This window comes from Catharus ustulatus, chromosome 8 (assembly GCF_009819885.2).
Source record: "Catharus ustulatus isolate bCatUst1 chromosome 8, bCatUst1.pri.v2, whole genome shotgun sequence".
Lineage (NCBI taxonomy): Eukaryota > Metazoa > Chordata > Aves > Passeriformes > Turdidae > Catharus > Catharus ustulatus.
Genome location: NC_046228.1, coordinates 3,513,243 through 3,532,752, shown reverse-complemented (window position 1 = coordinate 3,532,752; position 19,510 = coordinate 3,513,243). Strand labels below are relative to the sequence as shown.

Below are 19,510 nucleotides of genomic sequence, written 5' to 3'. Positions count from 1 at the left end.
TTCATTCCGGTGCTTGTAACGATGAAGATGAAATGTGATTTCCCTTCTAACAAATGCTCCAAAAAGCAAAAACCAGAAAAAGCATGTGTTTCTCTGTTATGGAAAATAGGTCTCAGCATGCTGGAAATTCTGTGTTTTACTTACTTTCTACCACAAATGCCCCATTTTAAAAGAAGTGAATAATGTAATCATTTTCTCTGATTTATGTTTTCTTTTCTGCCTCATTTGGCACTAATGCTGTGTTATTACAAGAACAACTGGTCTCTGCAAAAAGAATGATCTTTAGACTTCTTATCCAAAACCTGTGAAGTGCAGAGAAAGGCAGAGAGGCTGTGGCCATGAGCAGCGGTTGAACACTTTCCCACTGACCAGGCAGATTTGCTTCTTGTCCCCCGATGACATGAGCTGCATTTTCCTGCACCTTCCCAAACAAAGCTCTCCTCGGGTAGGGTGTCAGGAACGCGACTGGCAGTTTTCAGAAACGATAACAAGGGAGGGAGGGCTCGGCAGAGTCCCAGGAGCACAGTCAGAGCCTGGGGATGTCTCCGCAGAGCATCCCTGGGATTCGACACGGCCGCCTGCGCGCTCATCAGCATCAGCATCGCTAACGAGCGCCGCAGCTCCGAGCCCTCGAGCGCTCAGACGTGTGCTGGCAAGCCGAACAGCAACGAGGAGCATCTTAACAATGAACTTGGAGAGGAATCTGCAGGGAATTAGTGTCAGGCATGTGTAAAGAGGGTTGCTTTTCCCATCTCCAACACCTATAATTACATCTCAAACGTGCTAATAAAATCCAGTGGTTACAGTGGGGTTTTTTTTTCTCTGCGTGTCAAAGTTAAGCATGCTGCCGTGACGCCTAGGAAAAATCAACTTTCTTACAGTTCGAATGGCCACGGAAGCAGCAGAAGTGATGACGGTGTTCCTTCCCCGCTGGGTCAGAAGGGCTGAGGTGCGCTCCTGGCTGCCGGGGCTGCCACAGCCTCACAGGTGCGGGGCGTAGAAGGGGCCGAGGTACGCGGGGCCCAGGAAGGGCGCGAAGGGGCCGGCAGCCAGCGGGAAGGGGGCGGCCGGAGGCACCAGCACGTTGGCAGCGGCGTAGGAAGGGAAAGTCTGGAAGGGCAGAGCGGCGGGGCCCGGCGGGCTGGGGCTGCCACCGCCCGCCGCCGCCGCGGGGGATGCTGCGGGGGCCGCCCCGTCGGCGCCCGGGTGCTGCTTCTTCCACTTGGTGCGGCGGTTCTGGAACCAGATCTTCACCTGCGTCTCGGTGAGGCTGAGGGAGAGCGCCAGGCTGAGGCGCTCGCAGACCGACAGGTACCGCGTGGCTCGGAATTTGTTCTCCAGGGCCACCAGCTGCTCGTAGGTGAAGGCGGTGCGCGCCCTCCGCGGCTTCCCGCAGCCCGGCTCTGCTCGCCGCCGCCGGGCGCTCCGAGGTGAGCCCGGATCCTCTGCCCCGGGCGGGCTCCTTGTCCCGGTCCCGTCCCCGCTCGGCTCCTCCTCGTCGCGCTCCTGCCCCCCGTCCTCGGCGCCGCTCTCCGCTGGGGTGAGCGCATCTAGGTGAGAACGCGGGGCTGGTCAGGGCACAGCGCATCCCGCTCCCCCCGCTCCGAACCCCGCGCTTCTGCTCCGACATGTTCTCCTTCCCTCCTCCCGACATAAGGGCAGTCATTAAAACTAAAATAAAGGGCAGAAAAATTCCGCCCCCCCCGCGTCCCCCGCTGTGCCACCGTATCTGCGGTGGAGAGGGGGGAGCCGTCGATATGGATTTCTTACCAATTAAAAAAGAAGTTATTAAAGTCCCCTTCTGAAGCGAAATAAATCCCCTCCCCCCCTCCCCATCCTTGCGCTAATGGAGTTTCAGATTTGCGAGGGCCAGATCGATAGATGTCATCTATTAAAGGTAAGTTTTAATCGAACAATATTAGGATCAGGCCGGGGGAAGGAGGTTTGAAGTGGGCACCTGCAAGCTGCGGGGAGGAGATAGGCGGGAGTCGGTAATAGGATATCGATCACCGGGAGCTAAGGCATCCTCCGGTGGGGACGGGCTGAGCAATTACCCAGCCGGCCGTCCCGCGGGCCGGGGCATCCGACCGCTGCCGCCCCGGGGAAAGGAGCGCCCGGGGAAAAGAAACCCGTGCGGTGCCTCGGTAAGAGCCAAGAGCCGCCCGGCGCCGGGACGGGGCGGCGGAGCGCCCTGATGCGCGCCTGATGTGCGCCCCGATGTGCGCCTGATGCGCGCCCCGATGTGCGCCCTGATGTGCGCCCTGATGCGCGCCCCGATGTGCGCCTGATGTGCGCCCCGATGCGCGCCCTCCTGCTCGGGCGGCGCGGGATGCTCCGCACGCCGGGAGCCGGGCAGGGATATTGAGAGCTATTCCCTCTGCATCATCAAGATTTAAAATGCAGCTCCAGCCCCCCTTCCCTCGCTCCTGCGGGACCGGCGCCTCCACCTGCGCGCCCCGCCAGCGCCGGCCGGAGAAACTCGAGCGCGTTCCTACCATGTGCCTCTAGTTTATTCCTCCCGCTGCCGGGAGCAGCAGCGTCCTTTCCTACTTCAACTCTTCCCAAACTTTTCTCCCGCTCGCCCGAGCGGGGGGCGCTGCCCCAGCTCCCCGAGGACGGTTCGCGTCTTCTGCTGAATTTCTGGGGATCCAGGATGTCTAAGATGGAGAAGGAGATTTTATGATGGATGGGGGCCGCCTTGGCCCCGCGGTCCGGGCATTCCGGCATGCCACCCCACCCTCCGCGCCTCCCGGAGACCTGGCGGCTCCCGGCGCGGAGCCGGCGGAGCGCAGCGCCGGGCGCGGAGCGGGGCCGCTCCCGAGCCGCACGCTCGGCGCTGGCTGTGCGGACTGAGCGGCGGGGAGGAGGGTCGGCCGGGGAGGCGGAGGGGCCGGCGGTGGGGTGGGGGCAGAGGAGGGGGCAGTGCAGCCATTGGCACGCCGCCCCCGCGCCCCCTCCCCGCCGCGCTGGCTCCGCGGGGGCGCAGCGGGCGCCTCCCTCCATCCCGAGCTCTCTGCGGTGGGGCTTTCCCGTTACCTGCCCCGGGTTGGGCGGGGGGATGTGCAGAGAGGTGGGCAGGGGGCGGCCAGCAGCCCCTGGCACCGGAATCTCTGTCGGAGCAGGGATGCGGCTGCACCCACACCCGACGGCAGCTGGTGTCCCCGGGCCCGGAGAGCTGCACCTGTCCCCTCGCCCTCCGCTGAGCCACCTGCAGCTGTCCCGGTCAGTGTGTGTCCAGCGGGGTGAGCCTGGTGTGCAGAGGCACCCGGACAGGAGGGATGGCTCGTGCATCCCTCCCCTGTGCTGGGCAGGATCCAAACTCCAAGCACTCCCTGTGCCAGCAGCCACTGCATGAGATGTGAACCTGCTGGTCCTCAGGGAGAAAGGAGCAGCTTTTCGTTTTGGGAGCAGCTTGGGATCAGTGTAGCTCAGACTCTGGGCCACTCCTGTGACTCTCCCGTGGTGTTCACACTGTTCCCAGTTAGCAGGCAGGGAAACTGAGGCCTGCCTGTGCTGCAGGAGGCACACTACCCTCTGAGCAGCCCCCTAACCAACCCTCCTTGTCTTGGAGGAAAACACTTCATTGTCTGTTCACACTTAAATGGGGACAGGGTAGGTGACAGCAGGCCAAACCTCCGCACTCTGCACCAGCCCCATGACCACTTCTAGCCAGCCCTGCTTCTTGGAAACGTGCTTGCAGTGTATTTCTGCACACCTGTACCTGTTCAGGGGGATCGCTTTTCCCTCTCCTTGGCATTTCCATTTTGTTGGTGCCAAAATCATCAGATAGATTGGGGAAAGGCATCCTTCAGCCAGGGAAGGCAAACCTCACTAGGAATCTGCTACTCCACTTCTATTCCTGTGGAAAGATGCAGAGCACAGCCCTCCTTCTCTTCATAGCTGTCTCAGCCTCAGCAGAATTAGGCTCACAAATAATTATTGGCACAGGCCTTAAGATAACGGGAGAGCAACAAGATGAGATGATCATGTGCAAGGTGATGTGATTAAAAGTAACTGTTAATGTTAATTATCCAAGAGCCCCTTTGGCACTGGCCTCTGGGGTAGAATACCACAAGAATGTAGAAGAGAAGGAAGCTCAGACCTGAGTTCAAGCTACACAAGCTACAGGTGGTTAAAGCTTGGTTTTGGGGATGTGGGGAGTGGTGAGCTGGGGAAAAAAAAATCTGGTATATGTGAGACTACTAATATCTCTGTTTGAGTTGTTGGTTCTGTCGTGCAGCATTGAAATGAACCTGTGAGCTACAAGGTGTTTTCAAATATCATCAGTTTCATATGTACACACACAACAACCTACAAACATTTCATGCGTGTGGAAAGGCGCACACTCACGGATTAGTTCCAGCACTCTGAAGTTGGTCCCTTTCCCAGCTCAGGCATTAAAATTCAGCCCAAGTTCTGTCTTTAAATTGCTTTGATGCTAGGTGGGTTTCAACCCTGACCTGTCCTGACGGCAAGTGATGGCTGTAACAAGCTGTGGATCAATATTCATAGCGGGTGTCCTGGACTGATAACACCATCCAAGACAATGTTCACTATCGCTGCAGACAGCTGAGATATTGTGCCATTAGTAATGTTGTTTTAAATAACCTGATCCATTTCTGAGTCTATTTAATGAATTTCACAGTTTAGATATTATCTTTAGGGAGAACCCAGAGGCTATTCCAGAAGCGGTGATGCAAATCAATGCTGCCAAGGCTCCTCTGCTTTCCTTAAAACAAAATGGACTATAATTCCAGCACAGCTCCTTATACATTCTGGGAGTTGTTCCGTGCTATTGATGGGAGAAAACAATACTGTCCGTAAAGCTGCAACACAGCTGATAACATCTTATCTGCGATTGTAGATACGGTGCTATGTGATGAGTCAGTGGGGGTTTTTTTTGTTGGTTGTCATGTGAATCACAGAATGGTTTGGGATGTCAAAAATTGTACTGCAGTGCCATGGCTGGGGATGTTAAAAATAATTTGATTGCACTGCAGTGCCATGGCTGGGGATGTTTAAAATAATCTGATTGCACGCCAGTGCCACGGCTGGGGATGCCACCTGGTAGTGCAGGTTGGTGCATGAGCAGCTTGGGTTGGGGGGGGATATTAAAAATTGTCGAACTGCACTCCAGTGCCATGGCTGGGGATGTTAAAAATATTCTGACTGCACTGCAATGCCACGGCTGGGGATGTTAAAAATCATCTGATTGCACTGCAGTGCCATGGATGTTAAAAATCATCTGATTGCATTCCAGTGCCATGGCTGGGGATGTTAAAAATCATCTGATTTCACTGCAGTGCCATGGCTGGGGATGTTAAAAATCATCTGATTGCACTCCAGTGCCATGGCTGGGGATGTTAAAAATCATCTGACTGCACTCCAGTGTCATGGATGTTAAAAATCATCTGATTGCACTCCAGTGCCACGGCTGGGGATGCCACCTGGTAGTGCAGGTTGGTGCACGAGCAGCTTGGCTTGGAAGGGGATGTTAAAAATTGTCTAACTGCACTCCAGTGCCACGGCTGGGGATGTTAAAAATCATCTGATTACACTCCAGTGCCATGGATGTTAGAAATTATCTGATTACACTCCAGTGCCATGGATGTTAAAAATCATCTAACTGCACTCCAGTGCCACGGCTGAGGATGTTAAAAATCATCTGATTTCACTGCAGTGCCACGGCTGGGGATGTTAAAAATCATCTGATTACACTCCAGTGCCATGCCTGGGGATGTTAAAAATCATCTGATTTCACTCCAGTGCCATGGCTGGGGTCTGGAAGGCCGGCAGGGATGAGCAGCAGGGATGATCAGCAGCAGTGCCGTGCCGAGCCTTGCCGAGCTGTGCCGGGGCAGAGCGCAGCCCGCACTGCATTTCCCGCGCTGCATTTCCCGCACTGCATTTCCCGCACTGCATTTCCCTGGTTGCATTTCCCTGGCTGCCTTTCCCTGGTTGCATTTCCCGGACTGCATTTCCCAGACTGCATTTCCTGCACTGCATTTCCCGGACTGCATTTCCCGGACTGCATTTCCCTGGTTGCATTTCCCGCACTGCTCTTCCCGCACTGCATTTCCCTGATTGCATTTCCCGCACTGCACTTCCCGGACTGCATTTCCCAGACTGCATTTCCTGCACTGCATTTCCCGGCCTGCCTTTCCCGCAGCGCGGGGCGGGCCGGGAGCGGCCATGGCGGGCTGGGGCTGGGGCTGGGCCCGGGCCGTGCGGGGGCTGCTGCTCGATGTCAGCGGGGTCCTGTACGACAGCGGGGCCGACGGAGGGGCCCCCATCGCCGGCTCGGCCGAGGCTGTGCGCAGGTGGGTGGGGGAGCCACGGGGACCGCAGGGGTTAAACCCAGAAGGGGTTAAACCCAGAAGGGGTTAAACCCTGCTGAGCTGTGTGAGCCCGGGGGGTTCGGGCTCAACCCGGTGCTCCCGGGGGTTCCCGAAGCGGAGGGAGCCCGCAGATGATGGGGATGATGGGGATGATGGGGATGACGGGGATGATGGGGATGATGGGGAGGAGGCTCTGGGAGCATCACCCCCGTGGTTCTGTTTGGATTTGTCACTGTGCTGTCACTGCACCTGGAGCAGCACATCTGGGATTCTCCCCCCCGTAGTAATTTTTAAAACATCACCCACACTGTAAATGGATTAACTGTGTTGTCAGTTTAGCTGGATCTTCTTGCAGCCCAGAAATGGGGAATTTCTGTGCTCTGGGTTAATGATTACCCGGCTTTGGAAGTGACTCCAAAGCAAAGTGGTGAAATACTCGCAGTGCCCCCAGGTAGGGAACTCCTGCACTTTGAGCTGGGTGGTGCTGTCCGGGTAACTTTAATTAATTATGCTGACTCGTCAGCGTGTCCTTATTGGTCCTTCTTGGCCAGAGGAGCAAGGACAGCTTTGTTTAAAGACAGGTATTGGTTGTGTGGTTGTGAATTTCTGAAAGAGCCTTTTGACTCTCAGTGATGCTTCGCTCACCCACTGTGGAAAATCCAGGTGTGTTTGACCTGGCGAGTGCTGGATGGGGCTTGGAGCAGCCTGGGATAATGCAGGGTGTCCTTGTCCATGTCAGGAGATTGGAACTTTAGTGTTCCTTCCAGCCCAAACCATTCTGTAATTCTGTGCTGCATGTGCCCCACTTGAAATATTTTAAATGTCTAAATTCTGAATCCCTGTGCAACACTGACAGCGCTGCTTGGTGAGCACCTCTGCAACTTCTGTCCTCTGGGGCCACTCTGCACAGACACACTTGGGATGAGTGCATTATTGAGCAGGGAAATATGCAGGAAGAAATCTTGAATTCAATAAAATTAATCATATGAGGTTAGCTAAATATGTGCCTAAATTTTGGTGGAACCACCATGGAAAGGCAGAACTAGAGAAGATCCAAATGAAGTGGTAATAACAGAACTCTTTGCTGCTTGCTTTTTTTTTTTTCATAATTATGTCTTTGTTTATATTTTTTGAAACACGTGTAGGATGCACAGAGGATGTTATCACATGGATCAGAGTTCCCAGTGCTGTCAGAGAGCAATATTTGAAGTAAGTTTAAGGATTATTGATGCTCTTGGCCAGCTTGTGGTGCTCACTGGCTGGGAGAAGCTGCAGGTGCCAGGACAGCCAAGGTGAGAGCAGCATTCCCTTGGGGAATTCAGTGAAACTAGGCAGAGGGAGAAGTTGCTTCTGTTGAAATCCTGGTGTTCTTTCAGGGGATTGTGCATGTGCAGAGCACAGCCTGGGACAGCCCAGATCACAGCCAAGGCCTCCAGGCATGGCCAAACCAAGCATAAATAACAACTGCATAAATGCTGTCAGAGATCAGACCATTCCTTTACCAACCAGGACATATTCAGTAATACCTGTGTCCTGGTTCACCAGATGCTTTTGACGTCCTTTTTTTGCTCCTAGATTTTAAACTTCGTTTTCTGTTGGGTTGGAGGCTGTTATTTAATAACCTTGGTCACTGCATTTGTTGAAACCTCCTGCAAGGAGGCAACGTGAACTGCAGTCTGACTTGCAGTAACATCAGAAATATGCTTATGAAACAACAGTAAAACTCTGGCCTTGGGCTAAATGCAGGAAATTATGGGCTTTCTCTGGAAATCCTGGGAATGTCTAAAAGCCCTTTTTGCCTGCTAGTCACAGGAAGCCCTCAGCAGCTAATCTGACCTTTCTGCCTGTCTGGAAGGGGCTGTAGAAGTCTCTGAGGAGGGTTTAGAGATGCAACCCAACAGATTCTGGAATGGAAAAAAAGCTGATCTTGTTTGGGAGGATTTGGTGAGCAGTGGAGAAGCTGTGGCAACTGGGAACAGCAGAGTGGAAAAGTGCCAGGAAAGGGAAAAAGCCCCACCAAACCACTTTGTTCAGGTCATTCAATGTAAGTAGGGAAGAATAATCATTTTCCTTGGGTAAAGTCAAGTAGCCTTATTTATCTGCCTATTAGGTTAGTAATTGTTCTGGCTCACACCATTTAAACTCTTTATTGACTCATTATCCTGTTGCCAGTTGATCATTAATATTTGTGTCTGTGTCACAGTACAGCTGGGTGGTTTCAAGCAGATGGATCAAAGCTAAAAGGAGCTCTTTTAAAATTAATTCTTTTTTTTTTTTAATCAATTAAAGAGCTGTAATTGCAGATAGCAAGGAAACTTATAACCAGTTCCAATTGCTGTGGTCCTGTGCTAAAGGAGCTAAAATCTTTCAGTGCATATCTATGTCCAACAGAAACTTTAATACCATTTTGATAACTGTCTTGCTACATCATCTCCCCCATTACAGTAATTAACTTAGTGTAGCAACATATAGTACACTCCAATAAAAATTATAAGTAAAAATACTAATTTGTCATTGGTTTCATGTGACTGAGGCTGTCCTGACCTCCTAAAACTACATTTGCTGCATTTTTTCTCCTGTTTTCAGCCTCTTTCTGCTGTGCATTATTTGAGTTAGTGTTTGCAAGAGCAGCAGTGTAATTTCTGCCAGCAGAATTTGGCCTGGTTTCTGTTTGTGATGGCTGCAGAGTGGTGCCTCCCTCTTGTTTGTTTGTTTTTAGCTAACAGTACAGTCAGATGGAGCAGAAACATGGCCAGAGAAGCTGATGGACACTGGAACACCCTGAGCAAGGGGACATTCAGTACCCTCCCAGAGCTGGACAGACCCTCCTGAGCAAGGCATCAATACAAGCTGTGGTGAAACACTAAAAGTTTAACAGCTGGGAATGTTTCCTTTATTGCTGATTTCCCTGCAGCCCTGATAGCTGTGAAATATTGAAGGATTCAGTGTGCACTGAGAGGTGGGCTGGAGGCTGAGAAGGTGAGCCACAGGAGTGTTTGTTGAGCAGAGCTTGTGTCCTGTGCTCAAGGGATGAGGTGAATTTGGATCCTTGTTTCTTATCCAGGCTGTGGCAGCCAGGCACCCCTGGTTTAACCCCTGGAGCCAGGAATGTCTCTAAATTCTCAGGGACTGTTGGTATCTTTAGGTGAGGATGTTACAGCAATGGATGGCTAAAAAAGCCAGAAGGGACTCGATAAGATAATTGATCCCTTTAAAACTTTTAAGACACAATGCTTCTCGATTGTTTAACTTAACTGTGGCACATCTTGTTTTGAAAAAGTTCTGTAAACCCCACCCAAGTCTTCCCAGCGTGTGCAGCTCACTGGCAGATGCTTGGAGCAGATCAGAAAGGCCATCGGTGACTTAAAGGCTTCTCCTGGAGCCAGCCCTAACCGAGCCTCAGTGCCCTGCTGTTATTGTCTTAATCGATTTACACAGCGTTGACACGAGGTGAGCTAGCTGCTTTTTATCTCACAAATAGCAGGGAGCTGGTCCCTTACAAGACAGAAGGTGGTTAAACACCCATAAAAGATGCTCAGCCTGTGGCTCTGGCATTTGCATTTACAGCTGTGTGCTGATAGCGTGTCCATTAGCATATCCATATGAAAAGCACACAGTAGTTGGACGTTTACAACATCCTGTTGTTGGGCTGGGATGGGGCATCTGTTAGCACAGCTTTCTACAGAGCCCTTGAAAAGGGCAGCGGAAATCTGGGGAGCAGGGAGGCTGGGGAGCAGCTGGACAGTCCTGTGAAAATAAAATACCTGGAGAGCCTAACAAGAAGAAGATTGTGAGGAGAACAAGCGGAACTGGGACTGTAAAACAATTCAGGGTGTGGGGGTTCAGACGAGTTGGGAGCTCACAAAGAGCCTTTTGGAAGTGTGTGTGCCACGAGGAGTAGGAGATCTTTGTTGTCACAGCAGATAACGTGGCTTAGCTCAGGCTGTGCAGATGTGCTGTGCCTTAGAAAAGGAGTTGTTCCTCCTGGAAAGAGACCTTCAAATAAAGTCTACAGACTCTTGTGTAAATGTCTGTTAATTTGTTTCTGTACTTGACTCTCTTTGCACTTTCTACCCAAAGAAACCCAGTGACCCAGGTGCCACTGCCTTCCTGAAGAAGCAGTCACACAAAAAGTGAAGATTTTCTGTGTTGTCCTGTCTGCTGTTCCCTGGCAGAGCCAGAAGGGGATCCAGGAATTGATCCTCAGTGGGTGCAGTTATCTCAGCTGCACTCCAGTCTAACATTAGCTGAGGTCTCAGTTTTCTGAGAGCAGTGGGTATTCCTGTCCAATATTTGCTTTGCTAATCAGCAGTGTTCATTATTTCTTAAAAAAGATTTCTGTCCCTGAAGTTGTGGGTGCTCACCTGCTGTCTGCACAAATTCCATGAGCAAGAGCTTGCATTTTTTGGAATTTACACATCATTGACCTTTAGGGTCTCAGAAATAGAATTCCTTCTTTACCAACAGGTGCAGTTGGTGTACAAAGTGAGAATTCAGTCAAAGATAACTTGTTTTTGAATGAATTTTTAATGGAGCAATTAGCAGCTTCATAGAATAGTTTGGGTTGGAAGCGACCTTAAAGATCATGCACCCCCCTTTTTGCACAGAATAAAAGCTATTGGACTGCCATTCTCTATGTTGTCCATAAAAATATTTTGCTTAATGCAAATAAATATATCCCAGACCTGTTCATGCTAACTGAGTCCCCAAAGATCTGATTTTTTTCTTGACAGCTCCCAAAGTGGAGATTTAGCAGCTATTTAAGGGCTGCCAGAGTTTACTTATTGAACCACTTGCAGTGTGGTTAAAGTCTTTTAGGTGTAATACATTAAGCTGATTTGGTAATCTGCAGTCTTAAATGCATCTTGTTACTGAACTTAATAGACCAGAGAGATTTTCCTTATATTCTGCTTTGTGCTTTCTTTCTGCAGATTCCCTTCAGAAGCACGTGTTATTTTTATTAAATACTAAATTCTGCATTTTACTGTTGTGGGATATTGCTGCCTACAAATCTGTTGTCTTCTTTGCTGTTCAGGGAGGTGGGCTATGATTTATGGTGCTGGATAATTTGTGCAGTAATTCTGGTATCCAGCTGTATTCAATGGCCTTTCTAGAGAATTCAGGACAAGATGGAATTTGTGTTTGTTTTAGTCTGCAACTTCTAGGACTTCTTTCAACCTCTGAAAAATTCTAAATTATCAAAATAACTAAATAAAGGCATTGGTGAGTTTTTAAAGTTTGCTTTAAAAGATTTTTTTTTTTTTAGTTTTTACTGTCAAACACTGTCTCAAAGTGATATTTCTAGAGTCTTTACTTTTATAACTGTATCCTTCCTTATGTCACCCTTGCCCACCCTTAAATAACATTGGCCTCTTCCTGTGATTCCTTCATGTGTGCCTATTAATCTGCTTTTATTCATGTGCAAAGGTAATGCCCTCCCATATTTTTAATCCCTTTTGCAATCCCTCCTTTGGATTGGCTCCAAATTATCCCCTTCTATATTTAGAGAGAGGTGAGCCATCTGGGGCTGGAGAGGAAATTGTGCTTGGGAGATAGCAGATGTAGAGATGAGTTTCAGGCACAGGAATGTGAGAGGGACTGGGGCCAAAAAGTGCCATGTGTAAGGATTTGTCAGGGCAGCCTTGCTGCAGGGAGCAGAATTTGGATCACCAGAGAACCAGGGATTTAATGAGCCTGCCTGTACTCAGGGCCAGTGACAGGGAAGGGAAACACCAGGAGGTCAGGGGACAAAAGTGCCATCAGAGATGTGACAGCAAGATTGAAGAAGTTTGGATGTGCTGTGATGGCAGAAATCAGAGAAATGGAAAATTTTGGGTCTTGAGACAGAGAAGGAAAATCCTGAAGTTTTATCCACAATCCTCTGATTGCATTGCACCCACCAGGTTAAAAAACACTGGGGAATTCAGTGTTTCCATGGAATATGGAGAAGCTTGTAGCATGTAAGGATGGAAAAAGGCACTTATGGCCTCCTTCTGAAATAATGACTTTGCCTGTTGTTATTGCAGAAGCTGAAATAGCTGCTGGAACGGCAGGATCACAGATTTGCAGAGCAAATACAGCACATTTTTGCCAGAAACACACTTTAAAGCAGAGCAAATGTGTTGTCCTCCCACCAGGCATTTCCACAGCTGGACCCCAGAAGGGGTTATTGCTCTGAGCCAGGAAACCCTTCTGGCTCCTCAGGTGTGTGTGGTGCTCCCAGGGAAGTTCTGGGAAAACCCTGCAGGATCAGGAGAGGTTTTACCTGGAGCACCAGCACCCTGCAGGGAGCACTGACATGAGCCCTGCCCAGGTGGGAGGATGGTGTTGCTGCACAAACCCTGCTTTTACTCTGTGGTTTGCTTGCAGGTGCTGTTGGTTCCCTGTGTTTCAGACAAGGTATCAGTGCTGAGGCTCACCCTGAAGCACACTCGAATTTGTCCATTAATGCTCAAGAGTCAAATAGCAAAAGTGCTCAGCATGCTTTCTTTTAAATTAAAAATCCCCATAGCAGTCTGAAAAGCAGGATGAAAAGCCAGTTCTGGGAATCTCATGTAGCACATTTCCAAACCCTTTGAAGCTGATGTTGGACAGTCTCCAGGCTCAGGTTTGTTGTCTCTCCCAGGGTTTTGCTTTCTGCCCCACTGCCCATCTGCACAGATGCAGATTCCTTAGGAAAAACTGCAAAAGACAGTGGGAAAAGATGGGAAATCTAAAGTTTAACCTTACACCTTTTCCTTCGTTGCTTCAGCCATGTGCAGGATAATGTGAATTTAAGTTTGATGATTCCCAGTCCGAATTCCAGGACCATTGCTTTTCCTACGAGTGTCACAACCTTTACATCATCTGAAAGAACAGATTTTGTGTTTTATGTGCCCAAGGGCTGCCCATAAAGGTTGGCAAGGGCAGTTGGCTAAGTCTGCACAAGGTCAGTGAGGATGTCCAATAATTGTCCTAACACTTTACCTGTTATGGAACAATAATGAGAGTTTTTTTCATTATTTTCGGGTGAGTGAGCCTGGCAGATGCTGACAGCCAGCAGATGTGTAAAGTTCGAGGTGATTTGTAAGGGACTGGCTCATCTGACGCATGGTAATTGCATTGTGGGACATTGTCACTCAGCCCCGTGTCCTGCTCCAGCAGAACGAGGTAAAGGTCAGTTCATAGAGCTGCTGAGGCATCAGGGGTGCCTCAGGCTGAAATTAAACCCCTCTCATGCTCCTGTCCCCAGGTGTAGATTTGGGGATCATTTTGGTGACCAAGTGGTTGTTTGGATCTGGAGTGGGCTTAAATCTCTCCTTTTGTAAAGGCTGGTGTGGTAGCTCAGTGCTCCTTTGTCCACTTTTAATTTGGGGTTGGAAGTTTTTTTTATTGTGACTTTTTCCGTCAGTGCTGTGTGCTGTGGCAGCAGAGCCTGTGTGACAAACAGCTGGAGGGGACAGTGGCCTTTCCATGTGCTCCCTGCTGCCATCTCTGCTCTGCCATCCCCTCCAGAAACTCTGACAAGTTCCTTTTGCCACTTGGGCTGAGTTTGGCATTTGTCACAGCCTGAATGAAGGGTCAGGAGCTGCTCTGCCTCACTCAGGTGAAGCTCCCCTGTCCCTGCTCTGGGGCATTAGGAGTGCTGTGAGCAGGGATGTTGGAAATGGAGTGGATTTGTTTGATTTTGATGCTGAGCCTGCTGATGGCCCCACACAGGGAGGGAGAGGCAGCCTTGGGATGTCCCCAAGTCCCTGGACCATGCTGGGTGCCTGCAGCACGGAGGGCAGTGCTGCCTGTCCTCGTGCTCTAATCAGGATCGATTTTCCTGGAGCTTATGGAGTTTGAGTGGGATCCTTATCACCATGTGTGGAGTCAGCTGAAGGCCTGATTGACTGGGATTTCCTGGGTGTGCCTGTGCTTCTGTCATGGACCTGCTGATAAATCTGTAACACGCTGGAGATCTCCATCAGACGTGTCTCATGCATTTCATCTCCTGCTGCCTCATTCTTCTGCTCTTGCAGCTACCTAATCCCTTGCTCTTTATCTCATAAGACATCACATTACAAATCTTGTCCTTTATTCTTCTCCTGCCATCCCCACACTTGCCAGCAGTGGAAATTGCAGTTCCTTGCCTTGTGTCACTGGGTCAGTTTAGAGGCTCAAGGTTTCCCTTGAAGCTTTGCAGCCCTGGAGACTCACTGAGAAGAGCATCACACCTGTGAGACACAGACCTTCAGCCCACTTCTTTTAGTCTCTCCACATGCAAAACCTGCCAGATTGGGGAACCAAACAAGAATTTTGCATTAAACATGATTTGAGCCATGTTTTCCTCCATGCAGAGCTGCTGGTTAAAGCTCTCCCTCATTACTTAAGCTCTGAGTTAAGAGTTGTTTGCTGTCCTGCAGGCTCTGCTCACCATCCCTGTGCTGAGCATCCAGGGATGGATCCATCCCAGTGTGTGTGTGTGTGATGCTGAATGCACAGGTGAGTGTGTCTGTTCTGTGCAGGATTTGGCAGAGTTTACAGGGGTCCTGTCAGAGATGCTCATTGGGAAGGAAAAGGTGATTTTTCATTGGAAAGGTGTTTTTGTAGAAATAAGTCTTCTTTAGAGTTTTGAGGATTTTTGTTTCATTTAGTGTTCCAGGATATTTTTAAAAGTCATGTGTCACATGAGGACTTCCTTTTTTTTGTCCAGCGTGGCCTAACTCTTTGTGGACCTGATCCTAAGCATTTCCTGAGCTCATTTGTTGGGGTGGTAATTGCTGGTGGCCACAAAGGCATGAAGCAGTCTAGGATGTGTCCAGACTCCTGCTTTGCTCAGTCCTTTCAGGAGTGTCACTCTGCTTTTCATCCAAAATGCTGAGAAAGAAGTGAATTTTGTAGTACAGGAAAAGTGAATCTGTGCTTTCACCAAGCTGACCTGTGAGGGTGCTGGTTTGTCTGTTCAGGTCTGTGGTTGGTTTTGTCCCTGGATTCATTATGTTGACCTTTAGGAAGAGAAAAAGCAGATTCTAATTCAACAAATGTCTGCTTCCAGGCAGTTGTGAATCATGGGATTTTTTTTTTCCCTAAGAGTATGCAGGGAGGCTTTGCATTTTAAATATTTTTTTTTAAAAAACCATGGCACACTCTATTAAAGTTTGTTGTGTATCCAAATTACACTGCTTTGCTTTTTAACTCCAGCTGAAACCGTGTCTCGAATAACAGATGTGGAATATTGTCATCCCACTGTCACACCAATTGTTCATTGTTCTGAGAAGGTCACATCATAATTCATTAACAATAATTATTCCCTGGGTACACCCTGCACTTCTTCACTCAATTGCTTCATTAACTTGAGAGTGAATCTCACATTCAGTGCTCCAATCAATGAAGATATATTTATAATGTACAAGTGGATGCTATTAGTTACAATATATTAACTGCCTAATTTAAAAGAGAAAAGCTATCTTTATGAAGGGCAATTAACCACTAAGTGTAATTGATAATTCACATATTTATGATTAGGAAAGACAAATAATAAGAAAGAAATGAATCACCAGCATTATTAAAGAAGACACTGGCATGCAGTTTTGATGAGCAGAAGGGGCTGTCTGGGTCAGGACCAGATTTCCAAGAATCCTTTGATGGAAACTTCATCATCAGATCTGTTGTCTTGAGGTGGCTTTGCTGTTTGCACCAACCAGTTGGGATCATCTTCCCTACAAAATGGACCCAGCATATTTTGTTGTCTTGAGAATTAGTGCAGGGCCTTCCTTAATAGAAAAGCCCTTTTTCATTTTAATGCAAAGAAGAGTAATTTTTAATAGGAATTTATAAGCCTAGTTCCAGACTTACCTAAGTATCTGAATCTGCATGTACTCAGGTTCTCAAAGATAATTATGCACAAATTCACATGAAAAGTGACAATAAGTAGGGATTTTCATGTATTGCAAGAGCTGAGTTAAAGTCCCTTAGGCAAATGTTTATTTTTTTATGAATTGTGGTGCATTTTCAGTGCATGTGATTTTCTGTGGCCACTTTGAAATCTATTGGATCTCCAAACAGCTGGCAGCTCATCCTTGGGGAAGTGGTTTTTTGGGGGATATGCACAACAGGTCACCAGCTTGGGAAACAAAGCTGCTCAGAGGCAGAGGGCTTCACAGGATCACAGAAGGGTTTGGGCTGGAGGGGACCTTGAAGATCATCCCATTCCACCTCTGCCATGGACAGGGACACCTTCCACCATCCCAGGCTGCTCCAGCCTGGCCTTGGACACTTCCAGGGATGGAGCAACAACTTTTGCAGAGTACCAATCCATGTCCTTGGCTCTGGACACTCGTGGCCGTGTTTCCTCCCTGAGAAGCCATTTAAACATTTATTAATGAATCACAAAGTGCCAGATTTTTCAGGATTATCCACCAAGTAACAGCACAGGTGTTTTATGAGAGATTTAATGATAAATATGGCTGGATCCACCCCAGTGTTGAAAACACTGAAGTGTGAAAACATCACTGATCTACCTGGCAGTGCCCAGTCAGGATTTCAGGCGCATCCAGTCCCAGCAGAAGATCCTGGTTTGGATTATTGACGGTGGTGTAAAAGAAGGGACGGGGTCTTCATGATTTGCAAGGTGCCATGAAGCCATTTATTGATCCACAAAGCAAAGTTTATATACTTTTTCTATTGTTACTAAAAATAGCGCACCAATAATATTTGTGTAACTAAGGTATATTGCTTACATGCAACTAGATAACATTCCACAATCTAGGCCTCATCTAAGCTAGCCAGGTAGATAAAATATTTCTTGTAAATCCCCATAGAAACTGCAGGCTAAGCACTCTGTACCAAGCACCTTCGTATCTTTTGCATTCCTTCTCCAAAATCCCGCTTTCTTCTGCCAAGGATTGCGGCCTACTCACTCTTGCCAAGGCTTGGGCCTATTCACTCCTGTCAAGGCTTGGGCCTACTCACTCCCGCCAAGGCTTGGGCCTACTCACTCCTGCCAAGGCTTGGGCATACTCACTCCTGCCAAGGCTTGGGCCTACTCACTCCTGCCAAGGCTTGGGCCTACTCACTCCTGCCAAGGCTTGGGCCTACTCACTCCTGCCAAGGCTTGGGCCTACTCACTCCTGCCAAGGCTTGGGCCTACTCACTCCCGCCAAGGCTTGGGCCTACTCACTCCTGCCAAGGCTTGGGCCTACTCACTCCTGCCAAGGCTTGGGCCTACTCACTCCCGCCAAGGCTTGGGCCTACTCACTCTTGCCAAGGCTTGGGCCTACTCACTCCCGCCAAGGCTTGGGCCTACTCACTCCCGCCAAGGCTTGGGCCTACTCACTCCTTCCAAGGCTTGGGCCTACTCACTCCTGCCAAGGCTTGCGGCCTACTACGGCCAACAGATCCACATCGGTAGTGACAAGTTGAGCAGTACCAGCAGTTCTGCTCTCTGGTTGTAGTCCCACAGATTATCATCTTCACCTCCCTTATCTCATCCCCTTCACCTATTTAACCCCTCTGCTGCCTCCCTGTGCAGGATCAAAGCCTCTGGGCTGAAGCTGCAGCTCTGCACCAACGAGACGCAGGCGACGCGGGCGGATTTTGTGCGGAAGCTGCGGGCCATGGGCTTCGACGTCTCGGTGGCCGAAGTGACGGCGCCAGCGCCGGCCGCCTGCCGCCTGCTGCAGGAGCGCGGGCTGAGACCTCACCTGCTGGTGCACCACGGTGGGACAGCTCTGGGGACACAGGGAGGGAGGGGAACTGCTCTTTGTCCTCCAGGTTGTGGATGATACAATTCCTCCAAAGCCATCTTCCCCCTAGAACTTGCTGTAATAGATAAGGTGTCCTAGGTACCAAGGCTGAGCCAAACTCCTTAAGAATTTGGTCACTCTCTAACACCTTGGAAGAGAATTGGTTAGAAATTAGTTTGTGTAATTGGTCAGTTCACCTTTAGAACTTCTCACTTAGATTGGATGCTGTTCTTTGTATAAACTTTTTATTGGCTGTAGTTTGAATCCCCCTTGAACCTATAAATATGGCTGTCTCTCCTTTGTTCTGAGAGAATCTTGCTTGACCAGCCTAAAGATTCTTGTGGAACTCATCAAGCAAGGCTCCAGTCTTTCTTTGCTGGCTAAATGTGAGCTCCTGAGAGATGGCTGATGGAAATTAGCACTCTCAGGTCCTGGTAAAACAACTACCAGGGGCAAAAAGAAAGCTCACAGCAGGTGAATAGCAGCACCATTATTTTCTTCTTCTTTCCTCTGCCTTCACTCAGAGTTCAGATTGAAGCATGAGAGATGGATTCTCATGTTGGGACTTGGTTGTTTATTAATTCTTATCTATAGTACAGTAAGTGCTACAGCACTTCTAGCTAACAAGCTGTATTTGTTCTGGTTTAGGGCAAATTTGGGAGAAAACATTTGATTGGGTGTCTTTTAGGAAACAGATTTAGGTAGTTTTTCTCCCAACTGGTTTGGGGAAATATTTGCTCGGAGAGAAGTGAAAAAAAACCCTGTTTCTTTAACAGGCAAAGTTAAACCTCTTTCTTTAACAGGCAAAATTAACAATACTAATCAAAAGAATTCTTCCCCCTTCACTCCTGGAACCAGTTTTTAAGCTGCAGAACTCAATATTCAACACTAACAGAACAGATGATTGGGGATACAAGCATCATAAAGTCAGAAGCATCACCCCAAGACACAAGCTAAAAATGACAAAAAGGAGCTGGATCTTGCTAATTACAAGGTCTTTTAAGGCCTAACCATCCAATTAAAAGCTAACATCTATATTATTTATACTTTTGACCCAATAACCAAACACCTGTGACCCACACTGCAGGATTCTCTATCCAACCAAAAACTACTGCCTAAAACCAAGAAGAAGGAACAAGAAGGAAGAAAAACACCCCAGAACCTCCATTTTGTCCCATACCTATTACTGTATTCTAAAACCCCAAATTCCAACCCCTTCACCATGTGACTTCACACACCTCTACCCAAACTACACACCAGTGATTCCAGCTTCACCTCTCAAATTTGGAAGCCTTCTCCAAGGCCTCAGGTCAAAAGCAGTGTTCTTTTGAGGGTCAGTGCCAGAAAGTTCAAAACTCCCAGGCTCCAGGGTTCCAACAAACTGGTGTCTGAAGAGCACTTGATCCAGGCCAAGACTGATTTATTTTTTCACATATTGTCATGAGCTAAGGGATCTGAGGAAAT

The 19,510-nt window shown here is 48.9% G+C and overlaps 2 protein-coding genes across 3 annotated transcripts in view; one reads left to right on the top strand and one right to left on the bottom strand.

The window, feature by feature from the left end:
- Window positions 1–560: 560 nt before the first annotated feature.
- NKX1-2 (NK1 homeobox 2) lies at window positions 561–1,464 on the bottom strand (the record flags this gene model as incomplete). The annotated part of the gene is made up of 1 exon (XM_033066010.2): window positions 561–1,464. A coding segment is annotated over one exon (483 nt), but the record flags the coding sequence as incomplete, so codon positions are not given.
- A 4,709-nt stretch (window positions 1,465–6,173) lies between these two features.
- The window catches only part of LOC116999369 (phospholysine phosphohistidine inorganic pyrophosphate phosphatase), a 73,828-nt gene continuing 60,491 nt past the window's right edge, over window positions 6,174–19,510 (top strand). For both annotated transcript variants that reach the window (XM_033066004.2, XM_033066005.1), the window contains exons 1-2: window positions 6,174–6,320; window positions 17,833–18,020. In XM_033066004.2, coding sequence (XP_032921895.1) covers window positions 6,193–6,320; window positions 17,833–18,020 — 316 coding nt within the window. In that variant the 5' untranslated portion in view covers window positions 6,174–6,192. The remainder of the gene's footprint in view (window positions 6,321–17,832; window positions 18,021–19,510) is intronic.